Source organism: Sander vitreus, chromosome 4 (assembly GCF_031162955.1).
Source record: "Sander vitreus isolate 19-12246 chromosome 4, sanVit1, whole genome shotgun sequence".
Lineage (NCBI taxonomy): Eukaryota > Metazoa > Chordata > Actinopteri > Perciformes > Percidae > Sander > Sander vitreus.
The window spans coordinates 3,198,346-3,224,180 of record NC_135858.1 but is presented as its reverse complement, the minus strand read 5'-3'; the positions used below and the strand labels follow the sequence as shown (position 1 = coordinate 3,224,180).

General features: G+C 40.1%; 1 protein-coding gene across 1 annotated transcript in view; it reads right to left on the bottom strand.

The window, feature by feature from the left end:
* The window catches only part of cntn3b (contactin 3b), a 42,078-nt gene that overhangs the window by 5,120 nt on the left and 11,123 nt on the right, over nt 1-25,835 (bottom strand). Inside the window, exons 3-15 of the mRNA XM_078247357.1 lie at nt 23,395-23,570; nt 19,030-19,128; nt 16,086-16,289; nt 13,612-13,714; nt 13,041-13,225; nt 12,492-12,628; nt 10,571-10,700; nt 9,774-9,924; nt 7,201-7,328; nt 6,013-6,188; nt 2,144-2,261; nt 1,092-1,250; nt 806-955 (exon numbers count right to left, since the gene is read on the bottom strand). Of these exons, the coding sequence (XP_078103483.1) occupies nt 806-955; nt 1,092-1,250; nt 2,144-2,261; nt 6,013-6,188; nt 7,201-7,328; nt 9,774-9,924; nt 10,571-10,700; nt 12,492-12,628; nt 13,041-13,225; nt 13,612-13,714; nt 16,086-16,289; nt 19,030-19,128; nt 23,395-23,570 (1,916 nt within the window). The remainder of the gene's footprint in view (nt 1-805; nt 956-1,091; nt 1,251-2,143; nt 2,262-6,012; nt 6,189-7,200; nt 7,329-9,773; nt 9,925-10,570; nt 10,701-12,491; nt 12,629-13,040; nt 13,226-13,611; nt 13,715-16,085; nt 16,290-19,029; nt 19,129-23,394; nt 23,571-25,835) is intronic.

Genomic DNA, 25,835 nt, shown 5'->3' with positions numbered 1-25,835 from the left:
AACGGAGATCCAGGTATATACTTCCTCAGACTTCTAGCCAGACTCTGCTCCCGTTTCCTGGGAAGAACACCTGGATATTATTTAGTCCTTCCAGGGCTGACAATGCTCATGTTTTCAAGCTCTGTCTTATGCTCTCACGCTACGGCGCGCTGTGGCTGTCGCTTAGTTCGTCCACTAATCACAGGGTTGGTGGTTTGATTGCTGGCTCCTCCTGTCCACATGTCAAAATATCCTTGGGAAAGACCAATAAACCCCAAGCTTTAAATGTTAATTAATATGCAGTCTTACCGATTATGTTGTTCACACTGAACATAATGCAGGGTTTTGAAAGCATTTCCAACTTCATTAATCATTTATATCTCCTGTCAATGCAATACAAGCATGGGTCAGTATCTAACTTTAATTTACCTACAGTGTTTCTCTAAACACCATAGCAGCTAACCATTACAATTAGATTCCAAATTCATCTAGTAAAACCATTTGTAACATCCATCGCAGCTGTCAGGACACTTTTATTTCCAGCGGACGAGCGGACGATTCTGAAGTGTTTATTCCACGTCAAAGATAGTGTAAAGGAATTGTTGCTCTAATTTACGATTATAAATCATAAAACCTCAGATTATTAGAGCTTTTTCATAAGTAATTTACCACAGTACTGGTAACATAATTGTATTTATGGCAAGAAATCCCGGGAAAAGTGTGATGTTCCCGGTAATTAATAATTTAAATTCCAATCACTGCAAATCATTCAACACTATTGTCAATGTGTATGTGTGTGAGCAGTAAAGTGTTTAGTTTCACATACTGGCATCCTCAGTCCTGGTCTTGGCCGAGGCCGGACTGGGCTCTCCCAGGCCTACGGTATTGCGGGCCACCACCCTAAACTCATACTCCACCCATGCGTTCAGAGCAACGACTGTAGCTGTCAGCATGTTACCGTTGACAACCTCTGGCACTGCAAAGTGGAAATTAGTTCTTTTGAAAATCAGACTGTCACACTACTGGACTCAAATTGAATGATAAATAAATAAAAACCAACATTAGATCTCAGATAGATACTACACAGGGATGGGAGGAGTGCTTCATGGTACCTGTGTCAACAGCCTGCCAGCCCACAGTAAAGGGCGTGCGGGCCTGGATGATGTAGCCAGTGATGGGGCTGCCATTGTCCCTTCCAGGAGTCCAGGAAACCTGGGCCGTGCTGTCTGTGATTTCTTCCACTGCTACCTTATCCGGAGGACCTGGCGGACCTAAATCAAGGGTGATTTAGGAGGGTGAACCTCAGGTTATCACCCATTCCAAGAAGACTCCCCTCATCAAATTCATTAAGACTTCAGCACCTTGTTACTTATTAAACCATCGTGATCCCTCCAATTAAGGGCAACATCCTTGGTGTGTGCATGCAGGGACTTGCAGGGATGTGCATGGCTACAAAGTGATTACTGAACATGGAATCAACAGCAGAGGAAAGAGAGACTGGATGTGATCATTTATGAGAAAGGAAAGAGGGGCTAGATGGGGGCAGACATGAGAGAGATGAATAACAAAAAGTTATTACACAGAGAGGAAGAGAGAAGCGAATGTCTGTGACTATAACGTGCGCTGGCTTTACCATACAGCTGTTTGCTTGACTGCTCAATTAGTTAAATGCTTTCCATGATATTTTGCCGATGTATAAATGAGCCAATTATAGTCATTTTCTGTGATAAACATTGCCTTCTCAAAGCACCTGGGACCGCTATTACAGTTTGTTAAGGGCATGAATACCAATGTAAATCACCAGAGATAAGCCCGCACAGTGAGCCAGATACACCCGAGCACATATCAACAAAGCTAGTCACACATGTCAGTGTGAGTGTGCCTGCCATTTCTAAAATTTCAGCATCACACACACACACACACACACACACACACACACACACACACACACACACGTAAACAGAAGCTGGCATAACTCTGACTGAGGTAGCATTCATCCATCTGATGCACTGTATATTTACAGGAAGCCTCAAACTTCTTTCTCTTTGAATACTTTAATAATAATACAGATGCTTTAATGCCACATTATTGTCCAGTAAATATACTAGACTATTCATACACTAGCATATGAAAACAACCTCTTGAAATCAATTGGTTCTCTTACCTTTGACAACCAAGATGGCAGAGGTGGATAGGCTCTCCACATCAGTGTCAATAACGCAGACATATTTCCCTCCATGGTTCAGCTGGATGTTGCGAATCATCAGATCCCCTGATATACTCTAGAAGGGAATGTGATTGTTGAAAAAATTACATTAAGTAAAGAGATGCAGTGTTGTTTGAAACATTTCTAATGCTTTGCACAATCACATTGTCTCCAGGCCACAGATTTTGCATCTTTTTAAACACTAACAACAGACATGGCAGATGTACTCTGCACAAATAATGGTTTTGGCTGTCCTTCAGCCGCTACCCAACCAACCAGCCCCCCAACCCCCTACTAAACAGCTACCAGCTATACACAGGACACACAGAACAAACATAGTTTAGTTAATTGGCAAGACAATCCTAATTATTTAGTAATTACATAAGCTCAAGCAAGATATGAGTATAACGCCCAGTGTAAAGAGCAAATATTATTTTACATAAGCTGGATGCATCTGGGGGAGGGAACACAAAAACCATCACAACAAACATTGTTATCCTTCTCATCTGTATATGTAGCCTATAACAGTTGTATGATTTGTGCCTCCATGAAAGAAATTGAAGGACAAGGCTGGCGATTTTCTTGTCTGCCCAGTGCGTCCCATACAGATGCTAAAGGGGGATTTTTGCGTTGGGAGTTAGAACGGGTTGATCTCGTTCCAACTGAAAGGACAATTCCGGCGCAAAACGGCGCTGATTAGCTTACAACGCTAGTATTCAGGGCACAGGGAAAGTAAAAACAAATCGCTATTTAAACCACTAAAAAGACTCAAAATATCAACACCCGAATACTAGCGTTGTAAGCTAATCAGCGGCCCGCGCTAGGTTGTTTCAAGCTACAAACACATTCAATTAGCATTAAAAACATGTCCCAGAGAACGATCGAGTGGGTACACATCTGTTATTAACCCCTAGGTTTGTTTTGCGCCAGAATTGTTCTTGAAGACAGAAATGTAAATTTTTAAAAACAAATCAAAAACACTGTAGCCTGTATAGATTATTTAAATAAAAAAGCTGAATAATCTCCTATAACAGCTGTTACTCAGGAATAAATGGTTAATTTGTTATATTTGCAAATTAGTTGGGGACTATTTTCAGACGTGGATTAACTCACATTTAGTGATCGCCTGTTTACTCTAGTATCTTCAGCAGCAGGGTGGTGTGGGATTGACTCACTACAGGGCCTATGTTTATGGTAATGAAGGAACATGTCATCCAGTGTGTTTTTGGACAACAAAGGAGCTCAACAGCACATGCGAATAAGCAATATCAGGCTTTGGATTCAAAAACAATACTTGTCATGTCTTCCCTCTACACTGTGCAATTTTGGGTTGTCCCAGACAAAAGTTGACAGTTGTGAGAGAAACGTGGCAAAATCTGCAATCCAAAGTGGTGGTCCTACAGTAAATCCCACTGTGAGACACTGTGTAGATGGCTAGTTTTGAGTTTTGGCTACCAAAGACAGCTTGCGGAAAATCTAAAACTGAAAAACTCAGTATGTAATTGTTACAACGACCCAATTCCACAAACCAACAAATCAGAATGCAGCAACAAATGAAACAGAATATGATGGCCAACACAACATTGCCCATGGACACATTTACACACTACATTGGCATAAACAGTATACGGTAAGCACAATTTATAAATTTATTTATACATTTTTAAACAAAGTTTATAGTTTAATAAAGTATGCACATAGCATTTTCAAAACATGAGACATGATAACGTTACAATTAATATAGTCTAGCTTTGCCAGACCATCCACATGCTGCGAAGCGGAGGAGAGTCTGGCTACTCCACATAGCATTCTGGGATGGGAGAAAAACATGCTTTGGTTTATTGGCATTTCTTTAAACCAATCACAATCGCACCGAGCCGCTGCAAAATAGTCGTGCGAGAAGAAAACTCAGATTGGACAGATAGTCTAGCTAGCTGTCTTAATTTACCATGCAGAGATCTGAGGAGCAGTTAACAATAGTCCTCATATATACAGCAAATTTAAAATTCCAACACAAAGAAAGTGGAGGGAAACGGAAAATACATGCATCTGGCAGAATTTCCTGCGGTACTGGAGCAATCCCGGAAGTGGAACGTCAAGGATATAGACTACAATTCATCAGACATTTCTCACACAATGTCTAAACATTAGATATTACAAGACCCATCTTGCATACTGTGACATGCACTGAACCTGTAAGAACGCTGTTATCGCACAGTGTAAAGGGCCGTTTGGTAGGATCCATTCATTTTTGGTCTTCTCGTGGTATTCATTGACAAAAACAAAATACAGAATATCACTAAACTTATCCCTAAAACTTAAAATGAACTTATAAATGCCAAGGTAAAAAGTCATTTCTAATGTTGTAATAACACATTTTATCCGGACACTATTGTTCTATTCTCATTTTGACTGTGCCTGGGAATCAACCTTCTCAAAGTCACCTCTTGAAGTGGTCTGTCACAAAGCATGTCAGCTTGTGACAAGTAGTGTGTTGCTTTGGAAACGAGTCACCTGGGGGCGCGCCAAGTAAGACTTGCTGTAGTCATAGCAGATTTCATCACCCCTAGCGGCTAGTCATCATAGCTCCCGTCTGCAGCAACTGGGCAGGAACGCCCGTGGATCTCCACCTCTCTGAAAGCACCTGACGGAGCAGAGCTGAGCTCAATGGCACTTCTATGCGGCCACGGGCTAAAGAGACCTCTCCTGCTCTCTTTCGCTTTTACCCCTTCCTTTCATCTACTCCCCTTTCGCCTGACAGTTTTTACGTGCTGCTCTGCCATGTCTGATTCTCTCTCTAATGTCAGCCGCCACCTGGCCAACCTGGGTGCTTGTGCTCGCAAGCAAGGTGTCCTGCCTTGGCAGGAAGAAAGTGATGAGGTAAATTTGCTTTAATTATGTTGATGAATTCATCGGAAGCTGTTGAGCAGGGGGGGTGGTAATCTCTCTGGAGAGGGAAAACAGATTCTGTGAAAGCTATATCTCATTATATTCCTATGCCCAGTTCAATGTCATTATTAATTGCCATTTGCATCATTTACATTCATGAAGATATGAATTTGGCATGTCTACAACACTGTGAAGGCATTCAGATATGAACCTTTAACAGGTAAATGGCAGTGATCAGACCGCTGACCTTGGATGACAAATTGCACTATAAAAAGCAAAAAGTGTGTAAAGTAATGTCATACTGACCTGCTCTGAACAATTGACTTTGCCCTTCATCAAAAGGAACACATTTTCGACAAAGGGTTGTCACTTATTATTACATCATGGCATAAGGATTTCAAATGGACATTCACTGGTGCCATGCCGGCCCTTGGTGAATGCCAGCCAGCTCATTACTTAATTATTTCGGGGCTCAAGATTCATAAATAGGTATGCAAATTCAATTATGGCACAGGGAGATTATAGAAAATTGTTCTCCCTTCAGGTAAGAGAACTAGAAGTTGAAGGGATGAAAAGTATAAAGACTTTATTAATGAAGACCCTCTGTATGACTGAAATGGCATTTCACCAATATATCTTCTCTAAGTGTAACACACGGCAGCTCATAAAGCCAATCCAAAAGGCAAGGATCCCAATTACTGACCTAACAGTGCCATTCATTGAGGCTTTAACAGCATATGAAAGACAGAATGTAACTGATTCTTAATAGATGTTTCTATCTTTTTGAAATTCCATCCACCACTGAAACTTTTAAATGGACGAGTCTTGGCATGCATTTCTCTGTTTGGGTATTACTGGTGAAGACCTCAGCACAGTATGTCCCAATTAACCCAAAAATAGCCAGAGTGTTGCTGAGTTTAATGATTGTGATGACTCACCCCGCCCACTCTTTCAAAATGGTCGCTGTCTCGCTGGAAGTTGATGAGCTGGCCGTTGAATGCCCACGAGAAAGAAACATCCAGCGCTGGATCGCAGGCAATCTGGCAGGGTAACACGATGCTCTCGCCAACAATAATCTCCATGTTAGTAGGCCTCATGGTGATCCTGGTGGGCTCTGGCCAGACAACAGAGTACGCATGTTAATATTGTTGCCACGGGAACCTTTAACACCACCCTGACACCTGCAACTGCCATCTCATTGCAATTCTTGGCCACATCAAGTCACCATATTTAAATTACCCATGGATGTAAGCTTCTCCCTGATATTAATAAGCACTTAAATTCCATTCGCAACATTTAATGATATCCCAGGTTCGCACTTTATGTTCTGGGATCAATTTGGAAGAAAATGTTTAAAGCAGGATTACAGAGATGGGAGCACATTCCCGCTGCTGGCTGTGGTGGATTGGAGGCCTACGAGTATGTTGAGGAAAGGTCACAGTAATTAAATTCTATGACATTAAATGGTTCAGCTGTCAGTGTGTTTGAAGAATAGAAGCTAATGAGAAAAATAGGTCAGGTGGCTACACACACAACAGATTAAACTGGAGGACTACATGTACGTGTTATGTCACCGCATTCATAAATAATGACCTTTAACTAAATCAAGGATGATGTTTTGTTGCTTATTTAACTGCTGTTTTGCATTATGTATGCCAGCCATATTAATTTGATAATAAACTTGGTTGTTACTGTTACACAAGCAATATAACTTCAATTAATGAATGAATATAAATGAGGGTATTCTTTCCAAGTCATACATTGACGGGAAATGGTTGACCTTTATTTTGGAGGAACTGAAAGGAAGACGTCCATTTGCTGATTCAATGTTATCAGGCTTGCTAAAGCTAATAAATTCTACTAACGAGAGTTCTCATTTCAGCGGTCCAAATCAATGGTTGCCAGATAGAAATGAGTACCTGCTTTTGTTTTCTTCTGTTTGAAATCAAGAACCCATTGTTTCAAAAGTTCCAACCAATCTTGAGAGGCAAATCTGCAGCTGTTATAAGTGTAAACCTACTTGAATGGAAAGCTTAACGCAAGCATAGTATAATAACATTAAAAAAAGGAAGGCAGGATGTAACGAAGACTTAATTGAGTTGCGGAGGGAGAAAAGCAGGACTCACCGGTGACGAGCAGCCTCCCAGTCGTGCTTGCTGTCCCAAACTGATTCTTAGCAACGCACGTGTAGCTGGCTGCATCCCGTCTGGTTACATTGGCGATCTTTAAAGTCCCATTGGGAAGCAAAGTAATCCTGAGGGGGGAGCATAATTAAATCTGTCTTCATTATTTTGCGCTGATATTCAACATATTTTACAAACAGCAACACGGAATAACTCAATGAATAAATAAAATATGCTTCACAGGCTGTATGTTGCTAAGGTCAGTGAGGAAACGCTGGGAAGCCAATATATCGAGGTGTGATATGATAAAATAGAATACAGTGCTATACACGCATAAGTATTATCCCACAAAATAGTGCACTGCAATGTTTATAATAACCAACAAAAAGTGCTCAGGACCATTCAATAAAATGATAAAAGAAAAAACACTTGAATTACGTTGAATTGAATTATAACAAATACCATGCATTGTATTAAGTAATGATATATCATATCAGTAAATAGTATAGCAATGTAATGTTTTGCCTGGAAATAGCCACCTTCTGAAAACAGCATCACACTGCTGTACATTGAAGGGTTGTTTCAACTAAAGCGAGACTATGTGACTTTTGCTAAACTTCGGCCGTGTGTGTGAATTATGTGATAATGCTAAATGCTAAAACCTACTGTAGCCTATTAGTAGCTCAAATGGACAAGAGTCATAAAGTCGAACTGACTAAGTAATGTCAGTTATATACTGTAGCAACCTAAACTTTGCTTACATTAGCCACCATGAGCTACCGGTCATACACGACCAAGTAAGGCACAAGCAGCAAAACGCTGTATTATTATATCATATACATCATATTATAATGTAATGAGTTTAGCAAGGGCGTGTTTTATTGTTAATGAAACAAACTTTCCACTTTTTAAGCAGAATAATGTTATTTTTTCTTTTAAAAGTTTAATAGTCTTGATTTAAATTACCAAAGAAAAAAACTCCTTCACACTTACCTCCGTGTGGTATCTAGAATTTATTTTATTTCCCTAGGTTTTATTTCCCTAGGTTCTGAACATTATATATATATATATCTTCTTCTGAGAGTTCTGCCTCCCAATGCAATGAAGGTGAATAGAATTGTGTATGGGGTGTTCAAAGAATTGAAAAAATACATAGAAAAAAATACAATATCAATGTGTCTTTCCAGAAACAATGTCTGGATGAATCAAAGACGTCACTGTAAACAGTTGTAATTTGAGCTACCATCAACCAGAGACATATTCCTGATGAAAACTGTGGACAGTGTGTTCAGTAGATTGTTGAGAGAAACAGAGACCGATATTTCAGAGATGGATAAAAACTGTTAAATTAAGCTAAAACTAACTGCATGGCTAGACACCAGAAAGAAAATATGTTTTGTGAAATGTTTTTTTATAATGAAATCAACTTTAACTGGTATTTAGTGAGAACATGTGTACACGGTTTCATAAACACTGCTCCAAGTTACAGCCTGACTTCATATACAGTATGAGAAAACATTTCCCATCCAGTCACTGCACACACCCAGTGTTGTGCACCTTAAAAGACTGTGTAGGCTTCATATACAGTATGCTACATGTTAGTCAGCGTGGGAAGTTTTTTTTATGCAGCTACTGTATAGATGCAGCTCCCCATTTGGAACCAAGTAAGGAGCCTCAGTGCTGTTTTGACAAGTAGTCTTTCAGACCTCCTTTTGAATAAGAAGCATGGAAGTGATTCAAACAGCACAAAGTTTAGCATTTAATTTATTTTTGTGTTCGTTTTTGTGTGTGTGTGTGTGTGTGTGTGTGTGTGTGTGTGTGTGTGTGTGTGTGTGTGTGTGCGCTGGCTTACAGGGGGGTTTAGTCACCGCTTTTCTCTGATGATGAAAAGTCTGCAGATGGATTGCTCAAAGTGTCATTTCTTGAATCTGAAATGCTTTTGGTTTTCTACACCTTTTACTTGTTATTTTGGTATTGTGTGAAATTATTTCAGTAGCTCAGATTCAGCTTTTGGTGTATTCAATACGAAATCAGACAGATGAGTACAACACAATAACTTAAGTAGCACTTTATACTGCTTAAAGTAATGCCTAAGGTTTACTCATTGTCTGCACCATATCTGTGTGTTTCTAGTCTAGTGAGATGTCTCTACTCTCAAATCTGCAACGAGGCTTTTGTCTTTGCAGCTTCGGTGATTGCATGAATCAAACTCTATTTGGATGTCATGATTTAGTGGAGCACTTTTACCTCGAATAATTACAGGTGCAACCGCTTCACTTTTACTTTTTCTATCGAGAAGTAGAAATACTTTATCTTCATTTGCTAATCTTTTATCGTCTTCAACATGTCATGCATGCAGTGTTGTTTATTCCTCACACCAAGCTATTTGCAGATGAGGATGCACGCAGTATATTTGCCATGTGCAATTTTCCTGGTGGGTGCCCTGCTCTTACTCTCCTCATTAGCCTTTCTTTCTATGCATCTGCACAAATCTGAAATACATAATTCCAACAAGTTCGCTTTCAGTGAATGTGAATACAAACTGCTAGGAATATGCACTTGGACTTTTATCCTACCTTTCGCTTCTCTGCAGGATCTCATTCCCTTTCTTCCACAGGCTAATTGCTGGGGGCGAGGCCTGAGGCTTGCATTCAAGAGTGACTTCGCTGCCTGAGCGAGCTTTTAGCAAGGCCCTTAATGGACGTTTGGAGAAACTGGGAGGTGAAGCTGCGTGTTGGGGAGCAGAGAAAGGCATGAGATTAAAACATAAAGGCATACTGTACCTTTGCAGATCAGCCATGCCATATGAAGATCAACTCTCCTTCAGCTTTCAATGAGAACAGCTCAAAATCTCAGCATGAACTCAGCAGAAATGCCTATTTGACTCAAAGCTATAGACCCACCTGCCACCCCACCCTTCAAAACTACACACATAATCCACCTTCACCAGGCTTCAACGTACACAGTTTTCAGCTGTTGTCCTCACTCGTCATCACATTTTGTCAGCCATCATTTGGACCCTCAAGTGTCATCACATGTATCACCAAATTGAATTTTTTATCGATCCAGTCAGATGGAAGTCATCAAAGCCTTGCAAATAAATCAATACCTCATCTACATGAAAAAGCATGCTCAATGCCACAAAGCAATGCATTTGTAGTATCTAAATCTAATATGATGAAACGACCAAAAGTAAAATGAGACACTCCATAAGATTCATATTTTTGCAGACAGAGCCCATATTGACATCAAATGAGTTTTCTGACTGATTGCTGAGGAGAGCTATAGCAGGCTGCTGGTTTTTATTTTAGGAGATGATCAAACGCACAGACAGATAAGCAGGATAAAAGCAGAGGGAGGGATGCAATCTTACCTAACACCATTAGTTGAGCACCGGAATAAATAATTCCATGTTTGTTTTCAGCCGCACACTGATACATCCCGGAATCTGACAGGTTTAACGTAGCTATAGAGAGGGCCCCGTTTTCGATTTGTACCCGGCCCTGAGGAGGAAAGAGAAACAGTTCTGCATATCCATTGCAAGGCCAGCCTATTATGTCCAAAGGCGCAGCAGCAATTACTGATGCACCATGAAGGGAGCAGGAGAGGAGAAAGAGAAAAAAAAGCTTAAAGAGCCTTGTGGCATTCTACGTATGTTCAGCTTGGAATGGGGGAAGAGATGAGGAGGCAGTGGTGAAACTGCAAACCTAAATCTTAGACACACAGAAAATAAGCAATGTTGACAATAGCACCAGCAGCATATTAAAAAAGTAATTTATTTTCTATGGTTGTTCAGTTGGAAAAAACTATGATGACACCTTGGATAATGACTTAGAGTGATTTTTTAACCCAATGAGGTAGTCAGAGATCCTCAAAGCTGCAGAGGGAGTGGCTTCTTACAGTGCTATATTACATATAGAAACATATCCAAAGCTGGAGCTTAGTAAAAAAGAACATATTCCTGAGGTACAAAGTCACCTTACCACATAAACACTGCTAACCTTCAGAGTGAATTAACTTTGTAGCATGTTTCTCCAGATAATTACATCTTTGCACTTGTTCTGTTTCATTTGCTGATTTAAAGGGGCACTTCACCAATTTTACACATATTGGTAAGTTTGGTCGTCATCAGGGGTGAAAACAGTCGCACACTGTTTTCTGTGGGTCCGAAGGGACTGTGAGAAAACCCTGAGGATATCATCTTGGCCTTGGAGACTACAATTTCTTTAGAAAAAATCCAGGTAAAAAAACTGGAAGTGTGGTGTTTCAGACAAAATTGCAAATTTGACCGCTGGGTCATTTGCGTTTATTTGCCCAAAACAACTCTACTGTAGTTAGCTGTAAGCTAGCCAGCAACATACACACCGACGGTGTGTGTGGTATTGTGTCTGGGCGTTTGTGTTCAGGTCAGCCTCTAACTAAACTCAGAAATCCGGTTCTTTATGTTATTTACCTGCAATCTCTCTTCCTTTTCCTCTCGTCTCTGTAAGTTTATGACGAAGATTCATAAAGCCTCAGAATATGGCCATTTTGCTTAAGTTGAGACATATTCAACTCAGCCAGACACTTTCTTGCGTCAATTTGCATCAGTCTGTGCTGCCCCAGGCAAATTTGCATCTATTTGAGTCTCTTCATTGACTGTATGCAATCTTGCATGATTTCACCTTGCCTTCTGTCTGAACACACCCCAGTTACACAGGGCCTTAACTTGCAATCTGTAGCTGTATATCTTATAAGTAAAGAAGACATGGTAGCATGCTGTAAATGTACTCAAAATGTATTGTGATCAGAATGTGATTAGATCAGCGAGACCACATCTGGAGGTACAGCTTGAAAAAAATCCCAAAATAAAGTTGAAAAGTCTGTAGCTAGCAAGTATTCAAGTGCAAAGTTGATTGAAAAATGAATGCATATAGAGATCAGATCACAAGAATGGAGATAACGTGAATGCTAACTAATCAAGTATAAATGCCCCATTATATATGTAATATATACAGATAGCATGTTGATACCAGGTGTGAATGGGTACTAAAAGTCAGGATGCCTTTGGCTCTTTTCTAAATCTGTCTGCACCATTATGAAAGCACAGTACTTAATCTCTGGAGTACCCCTTGCATTTCATGAGCAGTAGTTCTACCTAAGTGAAAAATTGATCAAAGGTTGATTCTAGCCATCAAAGGCCAGTTCTGATCCAGAAGATGCATGCATCCAGGGCAGAGTACATTCACAATTAATTCTTTAAACTGTTTCCTTTAATTTGTCATTACAGTGAGGAGTCTAACATATCTCCATACCTCAGCCATCAGTTGCTCCCCATTCTTCAGCCAGCTGTAGGATGGTTTAGGCTTTCCATTGGCCTTACACTCCCACAAGAGGTTTTCCTCGATGGACAGAACTGTGTCCGTCATTGTCTGGAGCCAGTGAGGTTTGGCTTGGAATAAATGAGAGGATTACCTTTTCAGATGTGTGTTTTAATTGTAGAGGCAGTGGATTAGTAAAGAATGGCATCATAAATCATGAAGCCGTTAAAGCAGCCTTGCAACAAATCATCAAAGTTTAAAGTGGATTATCAGCATAAAGAGGAATACAAGCTGGTAAACATTTAAATACTGACTGGAAATGTTGGGCCCCGGAAATTATATTCACTTTTCGAGCCTGGATCCATTGCTTGTACTGTAATTTAATGGTAACATTATGCCCCACACGTTGAAGACAAATAGTTTTTCTGTCAAACAAATGAGATTAAAGCTGCTGGTCACATGCATGTTTCCTGTCCAAATACAGATTCACATTCATTCCCATGTCTCCCTGCGTTCTCTGTCAATTTGAAATGGTTCACTAACCATGGAATGAAATACGACCCCGTGCAGCATTTTTGCCTCGCCGATTCTCTGCCATACATTCGTACGTCCCTGAGTCTTCCTGCTGGAAGTTAGGGATTTCAAGGACAGCGTTTGAATTCTTCATTTTCACTTTGCTGGGGAAAGGGATGCCGCTGGTTCTCCTCCAGCTTATTTCTGGAACGGGGCTGCAAAAGATAAACATAAAAAAGTTCCGATGATGGCAACTGTCAGTCACAGTGATCAAAGTGCAATTAAGCACAATAGGAACGTAGTTGAAGGAAAAGCCTTGTGAGTTATTGTTCTCTACAAATCACACTGTGATTGCTCTGATATCAGAAGCTCTTTAAAGAACTTTGATTTCTGCTCCCTTTTCTTGTCATGCTGCGGCCCTTGCTTGCCTATGGATTGATGAATCTGAGAATGAGTAATGTTACGCTTGTGCATCCCTAAATCATCTTGAGTAACATTAATTCATGCATGAATGAGCCTACAGCCTATGTCACACACACACACACACACACACACACACACACACACACACACACACACACACACAAGGAGGCTGACTTACTTTCCCAGAGCGAAGCATTCCAGTTTCACCACCGATTCCTTCGCAGCTGGGACTGAATCGGTGAAATGAACTTCTATTTTGGGTTCATATTCACCCATTACTCCTACAAAAGGAAGACAATAGATGACAAGCTTTTTACGTCAATGATTAACAGCATACATTATACTCATGTTGGATCAGTTGGAGAGACAGTACTAACAATGGCACAGCTAACACCAAAGTATTAATGCATAAAGAGCAAAAGTGACCACTGAAGGGCTGTTAAAGAGGAGCAAAAAAATCAGACGTGGCTTATAAAATATTCAAAGAACACATTAGGGAAAAGACTTGCTAAACAGAGATTTATCACCTGTGGCAATGTGACTACATATATAACTTTATTTATATTCACATCTCTGGAACAAGTCAAAGACTCCTTCGCAGAGATAGTAGTATGCCCTTAACTATTACCACGTACAACCCCACAGTCTGGCAGCAAGATTTAGGGTCCTGTACATGTTTTCAGATTAAAGGTCACTAAAGACTTTGAAAGGCTGCGATAAATGTTAGCATTTTACACCCGGCTTAGAAAACATGCAGAATATGAAATTGCATCCCTTTTAACACACGATCCATACCCTGATCATCTCAATGTTTAATTAGTAATGATCTGTGGCATTTCTCTATATGAAAAAAACAATAATTCAATAATTCAAACTATGACTTAGCTTTGTCAGATTTGCATTTGTGCTCTAAACCAATGGTCTGATTGGGCTGAATATAAAAGTGCACATCTAAAGGCCTAGGAAGAAAACAGTACCACATTCTAATAAGGCACCCATTGTTAAACAATGGCTTCATTAATAGTTAAATTATTAATTAATTAATGCTGTACTGATTAGTCATAATCCATAAATAACAACATCTGGGTTGCCCGACTGAAAAATCCAATCGGTTAGTGTAGTCTGTAATAATGCAGTTAAAGATGTTGCCAATCCAAGGAAACTGTGAGTGATTATGGGGTTCTTGTTTTCTAATAAACCATCAAATCAGCAGTTATAGGCCCGCATGTTTTTGTTATTTTTTGGGGCATTTTAGGCCTTTATTTTGAACAGGACAGATGAAGACATGAAAGGGAGAGAGGGGGAATGACATGCAGCAAAGAACCGCAGGTCGGAGTTGAACCTGGGCCCGCTGCGTCGAGGAGTAAACCTCTATATATGGGCACCTGCTCTACCAACTGAGCTATCCGGGCGCCCATAGGCCTACATGTTAATCAGTAAACAGACTGTGGTCCAGAAAGTGGCGTGCTGGTGGAGATGTTCTTATGAATGGTTCATTACTGATGTATAAAGTTTTTTTAAGTGTTAATTACATGTATTAAGCCATTAGTGACAACTAAAAAAGCCTTTATGAAGGATGTCAAAGTACTACCAAAAACACATCACAGTGCTGACTACAGTATGGCACAGAAAAACACAACAGCAATGATTTGATGATTAAAAAAAAAAAAACCTTTATCAACATCATTTAAATGAGTGTACAGTATGTGAAGCAGCTCCTACCATCTTGTTGAAATGTGTTCAATGAAATGAAATGCTGCGGCTCAACTTTAGACGTAGGCTACAATATTCAAAGCTGTGAAGCTGTGTCCAGGTTTAAGGTGTCATCAGTCCAATATCAAAACATTGGCAGGTGTGACTTAGCAAATGTTTTTTGCTACTATGACTGGCTAACTACTGTATGTAGCTGTTATCAATTAATGTACCTTCAATTTTAATATTAAATATGATAATATGAAGATAATGGCAAGTAACCCACTTATATAATATTACAAAAAAAGAGGGCTAAATTGGTAAATACTTGTGTAGAACAAGTTTTCTTTAGGCGATGACTTTGCATTATGGAATCACATTATTTTCATGTAGAAACAAGATAAGTGTGTGTGATTATGCTTGGTACAATCAAATCTTATTTTGGCCTGTAACAATTATTACATAATCGCGGTTTCTTTGTTTAACCACAATTAATTGCAAACATTAGCTAAGGTCTTAAGGCATATGACTGGCAGTTGTTGATTCTGTTTAGATATGCCAAATTGTAATTATATAAGTGATTATTGGTCGGACTATATAGTTTTGTTATTATTTCAATTGTTAGTTGTTGGCACTTGACCCTATACACATTCATAGCAACAAAATGACAAGGTGGGGGGGATACACTTAGAAAAAATGTTTTTATGATAATAAACTTCATAGGCTGTGTACCTGTGTTATTACCTTATCTGGGTCACATAACAGTGATATTTAAAGTGATGTTTGAAAAAGTAGTAAACACATAAATGATTTTAAATTTGACTGAAAAAGACAATTATATTGTTAATCGCAATTTTTTCTGAGACAATTAATCATACAGCAAAATTTGGAATTGTTACAGCTCTAATCTGGTTCAATCATTTATTTGACATGAAGTTCGCCGTAGTTGAAGGCATTTACCGTCACTTCTGAGGACCAGTGGTGTGGGAGAGCTGAGCACCTTCTCCTTCGTGACAGTGTTGTTAACCACACAAGTGTAATTGCCAACATCTGAGGGCTCCACTTTAGCGATGTACAGACTCCCCGTCTCCTGAGAGATGAAACGACGACTGTCTTGTTGGACAAAGTGCGGGTATTCATTGAAGATCCATGCAAATGTCAGCTCTGGAATAGAAAAAAAAGAATTAAACTTAGAGCAACGATGGTCCGCTGTCATCACTCGCTCAAAGCACTGATTCCACACATACAGTGTTAGATATACAGTATCAACCTCAATAGCTGGGACAGCTGAACCGAAAGAAGATACCCTACTGTGGCCTAAAAAAGTTTAGCATATCATGTAATTTCCATCCGTCCCTTATCTCAGTTTCCTTGGAAAGAGATACCCAGACATGGTAAATGTAATATAGCTATCAGTGCAGAAGCAATGGGAGACCCAAGGAAAGGGAGCGAAACAAAATAGATTACAGCGCGTCAGTGGCCCTCCCCTGACACATGGCCTCTATTCCCCGGGTCCCTGAGTGACTTGGTTGGTTCATGGGAGGCACGTACGAATGGACGGATGGATTCAGTGATGGATGGATTGGCGTACGGAAGTAGGAACATGTTGTGATGCCCCTTTACAAGCTGCAGGTCTACCATAAGAAAAGAGAAACCTGCCATGATGAATCACTGTGTCATTTTGAGAAGTGCACACTGCACAGATTTGCAAGAGCGAGGAGATACTCTGCGTAATCTACCACTTTGGTGGTGAGGGGTTCAGAGTCAAGAGGTGTATGCAATGACTGTCAATCATATCCAATGCCCCCTGAGGGAGAGAGCCTCATGGCTTTGGATGGGACTGAGCGTCCGAGCTGGGAGCAGCGATGCAGATACAAAGCTCCTTTTGATTAGACAAGCAGGAGCCACAAAGTTCAGCGTCAGCACAACCTCCATCTGAACTATGTGGCTTAATAAGCAGTGATAGAATTGTAAGCCATTGAAAGTAAAATGTCTAGTGGAAATACAACAAAAGGGCTTTTAGGCAACAGAAAAAAATGACTAATGCACTAAAAAAGCCCTTCGGGTAAACAAAAGGGGGACAAAAGTGACATAATAACTGCTTGTGACAAGATTGTTTTTAATGTATCATATTTGGGTGATGTAATAATGAATGTGGTAGTGGAGGAAAAAGCTTTTGTAGAATTCGGAGTCAACAAAGTGTAATGAGAACCAGAGGGGATACCTTATACAGTAGGCGTTAAAGTTCAGTTCGTTCAAGGTTATGAAGCAAATTTATGCTTCGCAAATTCAAGAGAAACAAAGGGGGAGGAATGGAGAGAAATACGAGATAGAAAGAGGGACAGCCAGAGACGGAGCAAAGGGCGGGAAAGGAAGAAAGGGACAGCCGGCTCACACTTCTATACTTTCATTCACTTCTGAAAATGTGAAAAAAACACAATAGCGGTACGCTTACAGCAGCCAACCGCGTATAAGCCTATGTCAGAGGAAAGCTGTCAAACTGTATTTCACACAGAGTACTCTGACCTATTATCCCATAGACCAGCTGTACAATGCACTGCACTACAAACTGTTCTCTTGTGAAAGAAATTGGTTCTTCCAATGTGCAAGCTACTGTATCAAGAGGGAGACAAGCTAGGCAAAAGCTATTGTCCATATACTCAGAGAGGTGGGGCTGAACAGTCTGCGTTTTTTTTTCTTCTGTGTGGCTTTATTATTTAAAGAATACATTTTTTAGCTTCTCAGTTAAGCAATTAAAGTATCTTTTTTGAATGTGTGGAGGTGCATAATTATAAGGCTATACAGCCAGCAGCTGTTACAGCTTTGCATAAAGACTGGAAACAGGGGGAAACAGCTAGCCTGGCTTTGTCTGAAGGTTATAAAGTCCTCCTATTAGCACCTCTAAAACTCATTAATTGAAACATTATTTCTTTTTTGTTTAACCAGAAGAAAAAAAAAGTGTAAGAAGAACTAGAAGTAGGCTATACCTTTAGGGGGGGGGAGTTGGGTCAGTGGATAGAGCAGGCGCACATATACTGAGAGGTTTATGCCTCAACGCAGAGGTCCAGTGTTTAAGACCGACCTGTGACGATTTCCTGCATGTCTTCCCCCTCTCTCTCCCCTTTCTCACCTAGCTGTCCTGTCAATTAAAGGCGGAAAAGCCCCAAAAAATAATCTTGAAAAAAAAGAAGAGATATAACATGCAGCTTTAGGGGTGGTGGTATGCAGATATTGTCAGGCTAGCGGATTCCCCTTGTTTACAGTCTTTGTGCTAAGCTAGGAAAACCGGCTGCTGGCTATAGCTTCATATTAAATGGACAGACATGAGACATATCAATCGTCACATCTAACTCTCAGTCACAAACCGAATAAGCATACATTCAAAAAAATTTCAAACCATTCAACGAATTTGAGAAACAGACTGCTGTAATAAAAAAAAAATAAGGACAGATCAAAGGTGCTGTAGGTAGGATTGCGAAGATCCAGGACTTGGATTGAACATCGACAACTTCTCAGTCCCTCCCCCCCTTTCCGCTAAAGCCCAAAACGGTCTCCTAAGCCGCTCCCCCCACAAGGGAGAATGAATGCGTGTGCATGAGCAGTGATTGACACGCAGTTAGACACCCCCCCTGGCCCTGATTGGTGCATCTGAACAGGGAGCTGTGGATTTTTGCAAATGGCACTATAGGCTGTAGAGCTGGATTTTTTCAGTATTTCAGAATGAAATACATAAGGGGATGATTATTAAGATACATACGTAAATGGTTAAAACAGAAGTTAGGAGTAAGGGAGTAATCCTTTATTAAAGGTTGCCATGTGAAACGGATGGAGGGAATTATATTTGTTATGAGTCACCTTTAAATCAGAGGCAAACAAGTGGCATACCCAGATTGAGCAAACTTACCTCCAGAATGTGCAGGTGGTCCACATAACAGAACCACACCTTGGCCCTCGCGGACGTTGACAGCGCTCCTCACCGTTTGAGTTTTGAAGTTATCAAGATCTGATGAATCACATGAGATCGAAATTTAATTAGACTGCAGCCGAAAAAATGTAAAATCATCGACAACACAGAATATAAGTTTGGCAGTTCATGTAGTCTACAGTCTCAAGTTTCTTTGAAAAGGATAGTTCTAAAAATAGAAGTTACATTTTGAGCACAGGGACTTTAACATGGAATCATTGATTACGCTGGGACACCTCCTGATGGCCTCCGACACTTTCAAAGGCATCTGGGGTGCTGATGAAATAGATGGACCTGACTACGTGATGTTTACCCTGCATCACTACACTTAGGAAGAGGGAAGAGATTAGGCTGAAATGGGATAAAATGAGCAGGGGGGAAGGAAACGTGCACGGACTGAGCATACATGGGGGAGTGTGCATGACAAATGACAGTTTGCAGTGCCAGCGGCAATAAGTAACATCATTATTAAATGTGGTGTAATCTTGCACTTAAAAGCATTAGCTTCCCCATCAATACTCTCAGCACAATTTATCCCGTGCAAATGATTGAGCAGTTGCTGGCAGACAAAACCTAAACCTGGGATGATATAAACCACCCCTGGCTTCATGAGTGATGGAGGGAAGCTGCTGCAGTCCGCTCTGTACTCTGTCTGCACCCTCTGGCTAACAGCCTAGAGTAAGCCTTCCAAACACAAACAAAAGAAAGTCAGTGTGACCGATAAGGGAAATTAGGAGAAGGAAGATTATGGAGAGAAGTGGGACAGAGTGTTGGTAAGATTAATGAGCAGCTCTCTGATGACCGCAGTGGAATCAAACCGAGTCAAGTCACGGCAGGACACCAAAGAGGCCACAGGAGGAGATGGCTGACTTGAAATACAGACAGAGGCAACATCCTTCTGATCTCACCAGGCTGCCTTAGTAAATACAGAGTCTATCTCCTAAAGACATTAACGTTTCTGAGGAGCGATGCTGGAGCAAGATTCGTATACCCGGGTGATTGAAAAAAGCAGCGGCATAACAGCAGTTGATAATTATAACAGCAATGCTTTTGGAAACAGCAGGAGGTGAATCAGAGAGCTACTAATAATTACTTAGTAGACAAGGAAAGGAAGACTACTTCACTAAGATTGTGCAAAATGGCACAGAAGAGGGCAGAGATGTAGCTGGGCTCAGTGCTGGAGGGGATACACTTTTGTCTTCTATGGCTTCGGAGCAGAAGAACAAAGGGCTTCACTGGAGTGAACTGACCACACACTGTAACTCTAAGAGCTAGTCGAGGCCAAAGTCACTGAAGCTGCAGTAATTCATTTGTAAACTAAATCTGTCTCTGCCATAAAAGAATGGCTGGCCTAGAGATTACAGAGAGCAACCATTACAGCTCAAAGATGATTGGTCTGGGCAACGGCGCCGCCGTATAGACATCCCTGTAATATATTGTGCTCACCAGTGTTCATAAGCAATGCTACTTTTACCTGCTTCGGAGGCCAAATAATACAGCAGCCTCAATGTGCGTTTGCTATTTTTAAACAAAGAAATCTGGTTTATTACAACTCTGGCCTTTTTCTATAGCTTCGGCTATTACAATAAATATTATACTTATGATAACACTGCAATCAAAAAAGCAATTACTGAGAATTGGGAACTGGACGACATCATTACAACAAAATTGTCAGATGACCAGACAGGTTGAAAACAAACCAACAGACTATTTATAGCAGTATTCATTTATTTTTTTACTAATGAGCAGCAGTACAAGCTAAGCTAAGCTAACACCGATATATTATCACCTTGAAAAAGCTGATATGGCGTCTATTATGATGTTATGGTGAGATAGTGTTTGCAAACAGTTGCTTATTTACACATCCAGCAGTAACACTATTATTTATAGGGAGTCATGTTTCTGGCCACCCGACCAATGTGAGTCAAATATTCCTGCTCTTTTAGCTTTGTTTTGGTCTCCATCAACTCTCTAAGGAAATCTCTGGCTCTGTGGCTCCTCAAATGTTCCACTATGTTTACCAACGACAGACAGTCAAACTGTGTCTGTTTGTTGTTTGGTGCTGATGCAGCTAGTGCACTGTGGGTTTATCATCACCAAACACAGCTGCATGCTATGGCTGGAGATGGCAATGATGAGAGAGCTGGGAATGAAGAAAACAGGACAGTTGAGGGCCATAAAACCAAACAGTGAGCTGAAAGACGCTAAAGGGCTCCATAGAGCTGAGGTGAACTTTACAGTCAGATAACGTGTCATTTTCTGTCTCTTTGTCACTACTCAGAGTCAGGGACACATTTCCACTAAACACAGTCTTTTGACCTATTGTTAATATTAAAAAAAATTAAGAAGTGCAGCTTTCAACCCATTTATTTGGCTGTGAAACTAAACGCGATTGCATCCAAAATGTTGCTTACTCACTACACGGTGTCCTTGAATGCCGAGAAAGGCGCCTTTAAATAAAATGTATTATTATTATTATTATTATTACACCAGCAAACTGTACGTGCCGTGGTAGATCAAAGTTAAACCAGGAAGTCAGTCTGTAAACTGCATGGATGAGAGCTGTGTACTGCGAGGCAATTTATTATTGCTGCTAATTTTCCCCAGTGCTAATGGGGCTTAACGATATGGGAAATATTTTTTAAACCAATTTTGTGTAATTTAGTATGCAATTTCTTTAAAGTTCTTTATATATACCTCTATCTTCTTCCTTATCTGTATTACATTTTTCCAGGTCAAGTTTTCCTCTATGTGTTACAATTTTCTTGATAATAATAGTTTTATATTTGCAAAACTTTCCCGGAGCCTAGAATAGATATTTGTATGTGGGTGGCGTTATCCAAATGTCAAGTCTGTGCTGAGCGGGACTTAGAGGACAGGGCCAGTAGAGAAAAATGTATGTGCATTTGCAGTAGGCCAATGTTGTCATGTTCCCAGATCTCAGCAAATAACTTGATGAGAACATTGTTTTCATGACCAATGGAGATTGCCGAAACCATGAAAGACCCAGATTGTATGAAACCAGAGTTCTCTTTAAGGCAGTATGAAGAAAATGGACTCATCAGTAAAACGGGTTATTTGTTAATGCTGTTGATTTCAATTTGGTGTTTCATATGCATTATTACCTTTTTGTTCAGTTTGTCTGTATGTCTGCTTGTCAGGAGAATTACGAAAGAACTACTGGCCCAATTTCCATGAAACTTGTTGGAAGGGTGTACCATCGGTCAAGGAAGAACCCATTACATTTTTGGAACGGATCCAAATCACTACAGGCGGATACACAAATTATGTTTCCCTTTCGTTAAAATTGCAAAATTGGGCATTTGGCCTTGGCAGAGTTCTGCGCTCTCTGAGTGCCCTTCTAGTTTCAGTTTAGTTTTTATTGCAAATATGGGCTGTGGGAGGGCAAGTACACTTGTAGTGGCTGCGGCTGAATTTTTAAAGCAAGCAAACAGCAAAGAATGCATGGCATTTCTATCTTAGGGCAGTGGCCTCATTACACAGAAAAGCAGAGTATCAGCCATGCTGATCACCTAGACCTCCCTCACTGTGCATTAGGCAAGACAATAAATGTCAAGCAGCTCTGCAATTCACCCGGTCCCTACAAGTGAGATTCATTACTGGCTATAGGGATAATGGCAGTCCATCTCCTGAGAGGAAGTGAAATGTTCTCTATCCTTGGGACATAATCAATAGTCAGCAGGCTTGATCAAGAGATGTGAGGTGCCTCTATAGTGCCTATCTGAAAGGTAGGACCCCACTCCAGAGTATCACATTCCAACCCTGCCTTTTGTCTTTTGAGCTGTAGGCTGACTGAGCAGAAGACTGTCACTGTCTGATCCACTCACAATCTTTATATATTATGCATAAAGACATGGCTGGTGATTACAAAGATGTAAACACTTCTTAAGCAATATTTGTGTATGTCTCCTTTTAGAGTCTGGATCACCGGGGGGGGCGTATCACTTGGCAAAATATGAGTCAATTCGGACTGAGCATACAGTAGATGCTGTCAGAGTTGGAACCACTAATGAGAATCAATGGAGTTCAGGGCAGTCAGAAGCTACCTCACCCACTGTGTTTGTTGCATCTGACATTTCATTCGATTACCATTTCCCCTCTTGAAAATCTATTCTCAGGCAATCTAAATGAGAAATTGGAATATTAAATGAAAAAACAAAGGCCTGGGCCACAACTATATTATGCACGTCAGACTAATATACAGCAGATAGTAAGAGATGACAGAATGTCATGACTTTGTCAGAGTCGTGCAAGAAACGTGTTAGCAATTGTAGGATCACTTACATGCAAATTGTAGGCTGGCTCTGCGGCTGAGGATGAACCCCCACGTGTTGAAGGCTGTGCACTGGTACACCCCAGTGTCTTGGTCCTTGTCCAGGTTGCTAATGATCAGGCTGCCCCCAGACATGTGACGCCGGTAGTCATTCCCCAGATCAATGAGTGTTCCGTTTAGTGACCATCTGGAAAAACGCAAACACAATCAGTAGCTGAGCCCCCTGGAGATGCACACTCAGTGTTTATCACAGAGATCGATTTGATCGGCCACATCATGCTGAGAAGATAAAAGGTGAGTAATAAGAGTAGGAATCTTTACAGTAAACAGATAAATCTAAATGTTGTAAATATCCCTTACAGCAATACGTTCTAAACCTTTCTTGAAATTAAGAACAGCTATAGCTACCAGTTTAACAGTTTGACTTCATTCAAGTATTTTGTTTTCTACTAATGTAGGCAAAATTCCAAAACTGAGCAAATTTGCTGTGGTGAGTATTGATTTTTCTCCCACTTGCATGGTGAAGTGGGTTTTATTTCATCTCAGTTTTAATTACTTCCACTAAAGAGGTTATGTGTTTGGTCCAGTTTGTAAGTCTGCGAAGAATATGTGAATAATGTTCAGAGATGGGATGTAACAAAGTACAAATACTTCGTTACTGTACTCAAGTAGATTTTTCAGATATTTTTACTTTACTATTTATTTTTGTGCCGACTTTTTTACTACTACTACACCAATATCAGTACTTTCTACTCCTTACATTTTACAAAATTGGCTCGTTACTTTAGTTTCAAATAATTTCAGTGGAGTTACCGTTATTATTTTTCACGTCATCAATACCGAATTCAATCTAATTGGATGGGAATATACGTTGTTATAATGTGCTGCAAATTGTACCAACCGAAACACCACGAACTGCTGGAATTCAAGAATTCACCATCAAATTTGAAAAAAACACATAGAGGTAAATGCATCTTTTTGTTGTTATCAAATGCTATTTGTTTGTTTCAGTAACTTTATTAAGTTTACGTTAATGGTCAGTTACATTTGTTCTCCTGCTAGCAATGACGATGCCTTGGTTCGCTAGCATTTAGTTAAGTAACCCAAGTAATGTTAAGGTTAGCGACAGTTCAGCTCATTTGGAAATAATCTAATACTAGCTGATACGATATCTGCATGTACAGCTTTATATTAAAAACTAATTCAGTAACTTGATTTAGTGTAACAGTGCTGTAGTAACGTTAACGTTACTCAAGGCCGTTCTTGTTTTCGAGACCACTTAAGTGAACGTTACTTGGTCTTGTCTGAAATCAACTTTATTTTGGGCTAACGTTAACGATAATGTCTCAAACCTCTCAGACGTAAGTTAGAGGACTCATGTTTGAATTCTCACAGAATCACAATTGAATTCATATCTTGCTACTCAGTCAGAAACTTATTAACCTGGAGTCCCAGTCTCGGTCACAATAATCATATATGTGATGTTTTAGGCCTATTGGCAGACATCCATTTAAAATGTAGGCAATGGCATATAAAGAGCCTTTTTTCCATGTCCACTGAAGTTTCTCAGCTTGACCTCTAGTAACATTTGTGTGGTCCAGGTAGCTTTGCATAAAAAATGGTTGTCATTCGCAAGGCTACTTTTACTTTTATACTTTAAGTACATTTCCAGGCCTGTACTTTGTTACAGTATTTTTTAACACTGTATAACATCTGTACTTCTACTTGAGTACGGGAAGTGAGTACTTTTGCCATCTCTGACAATGTTACATATTCCATTGACATTTGGTAAAAATGTAAGTGTTCTTGTGCGGGTAGGAATACACAAAATAACGTGTCATAGCATAGTGAGAGCAAGCATTTTAAAGTTTTTGCTGTTTTTAGCCACGCTAGAGGGAATCGCAATATCGATCTGTCGGTCGGTCCTCCAATTTGACTAAAATATCCCAATAACTATTTCATAGATTAACATACAATCATGTACAGACATTCATGTTCGCCAGAGTATGAATCCCACTGACTTGTGATCCAATGACTTTTCCTCTAGTGCCCCAATGAGGTTGACTTTTGTGATTTAGAGTGACATAGCTCAACAAATGTTGGATGGATTGCCATGAATTTTGTAACAAATACTAATGGTTTATTGTCTGACTTTTAATTGATCACCACAACAACAGTTTGTACAGACATTAATGGTTCCTTAGATGTAACGACTTGGTGATCCCTGACTTTTCCTCTGGCACCTTGATTGACTTGAAAGTTGGTAAACACACATTCATGTCCACCTTAGGAAGAATTGTTATGACTTTGGTGATCCCCTGACTTTTCAGGTCAACATTTCACTTTGTCTAATACTTAGGTTTATGAAATCCCAAACTAATGACACTCCCATCAGCCTCAGCCATATTTTCCGTTACATGAAAGTAAAAGTACTTGCTATGGAGTCAAAATG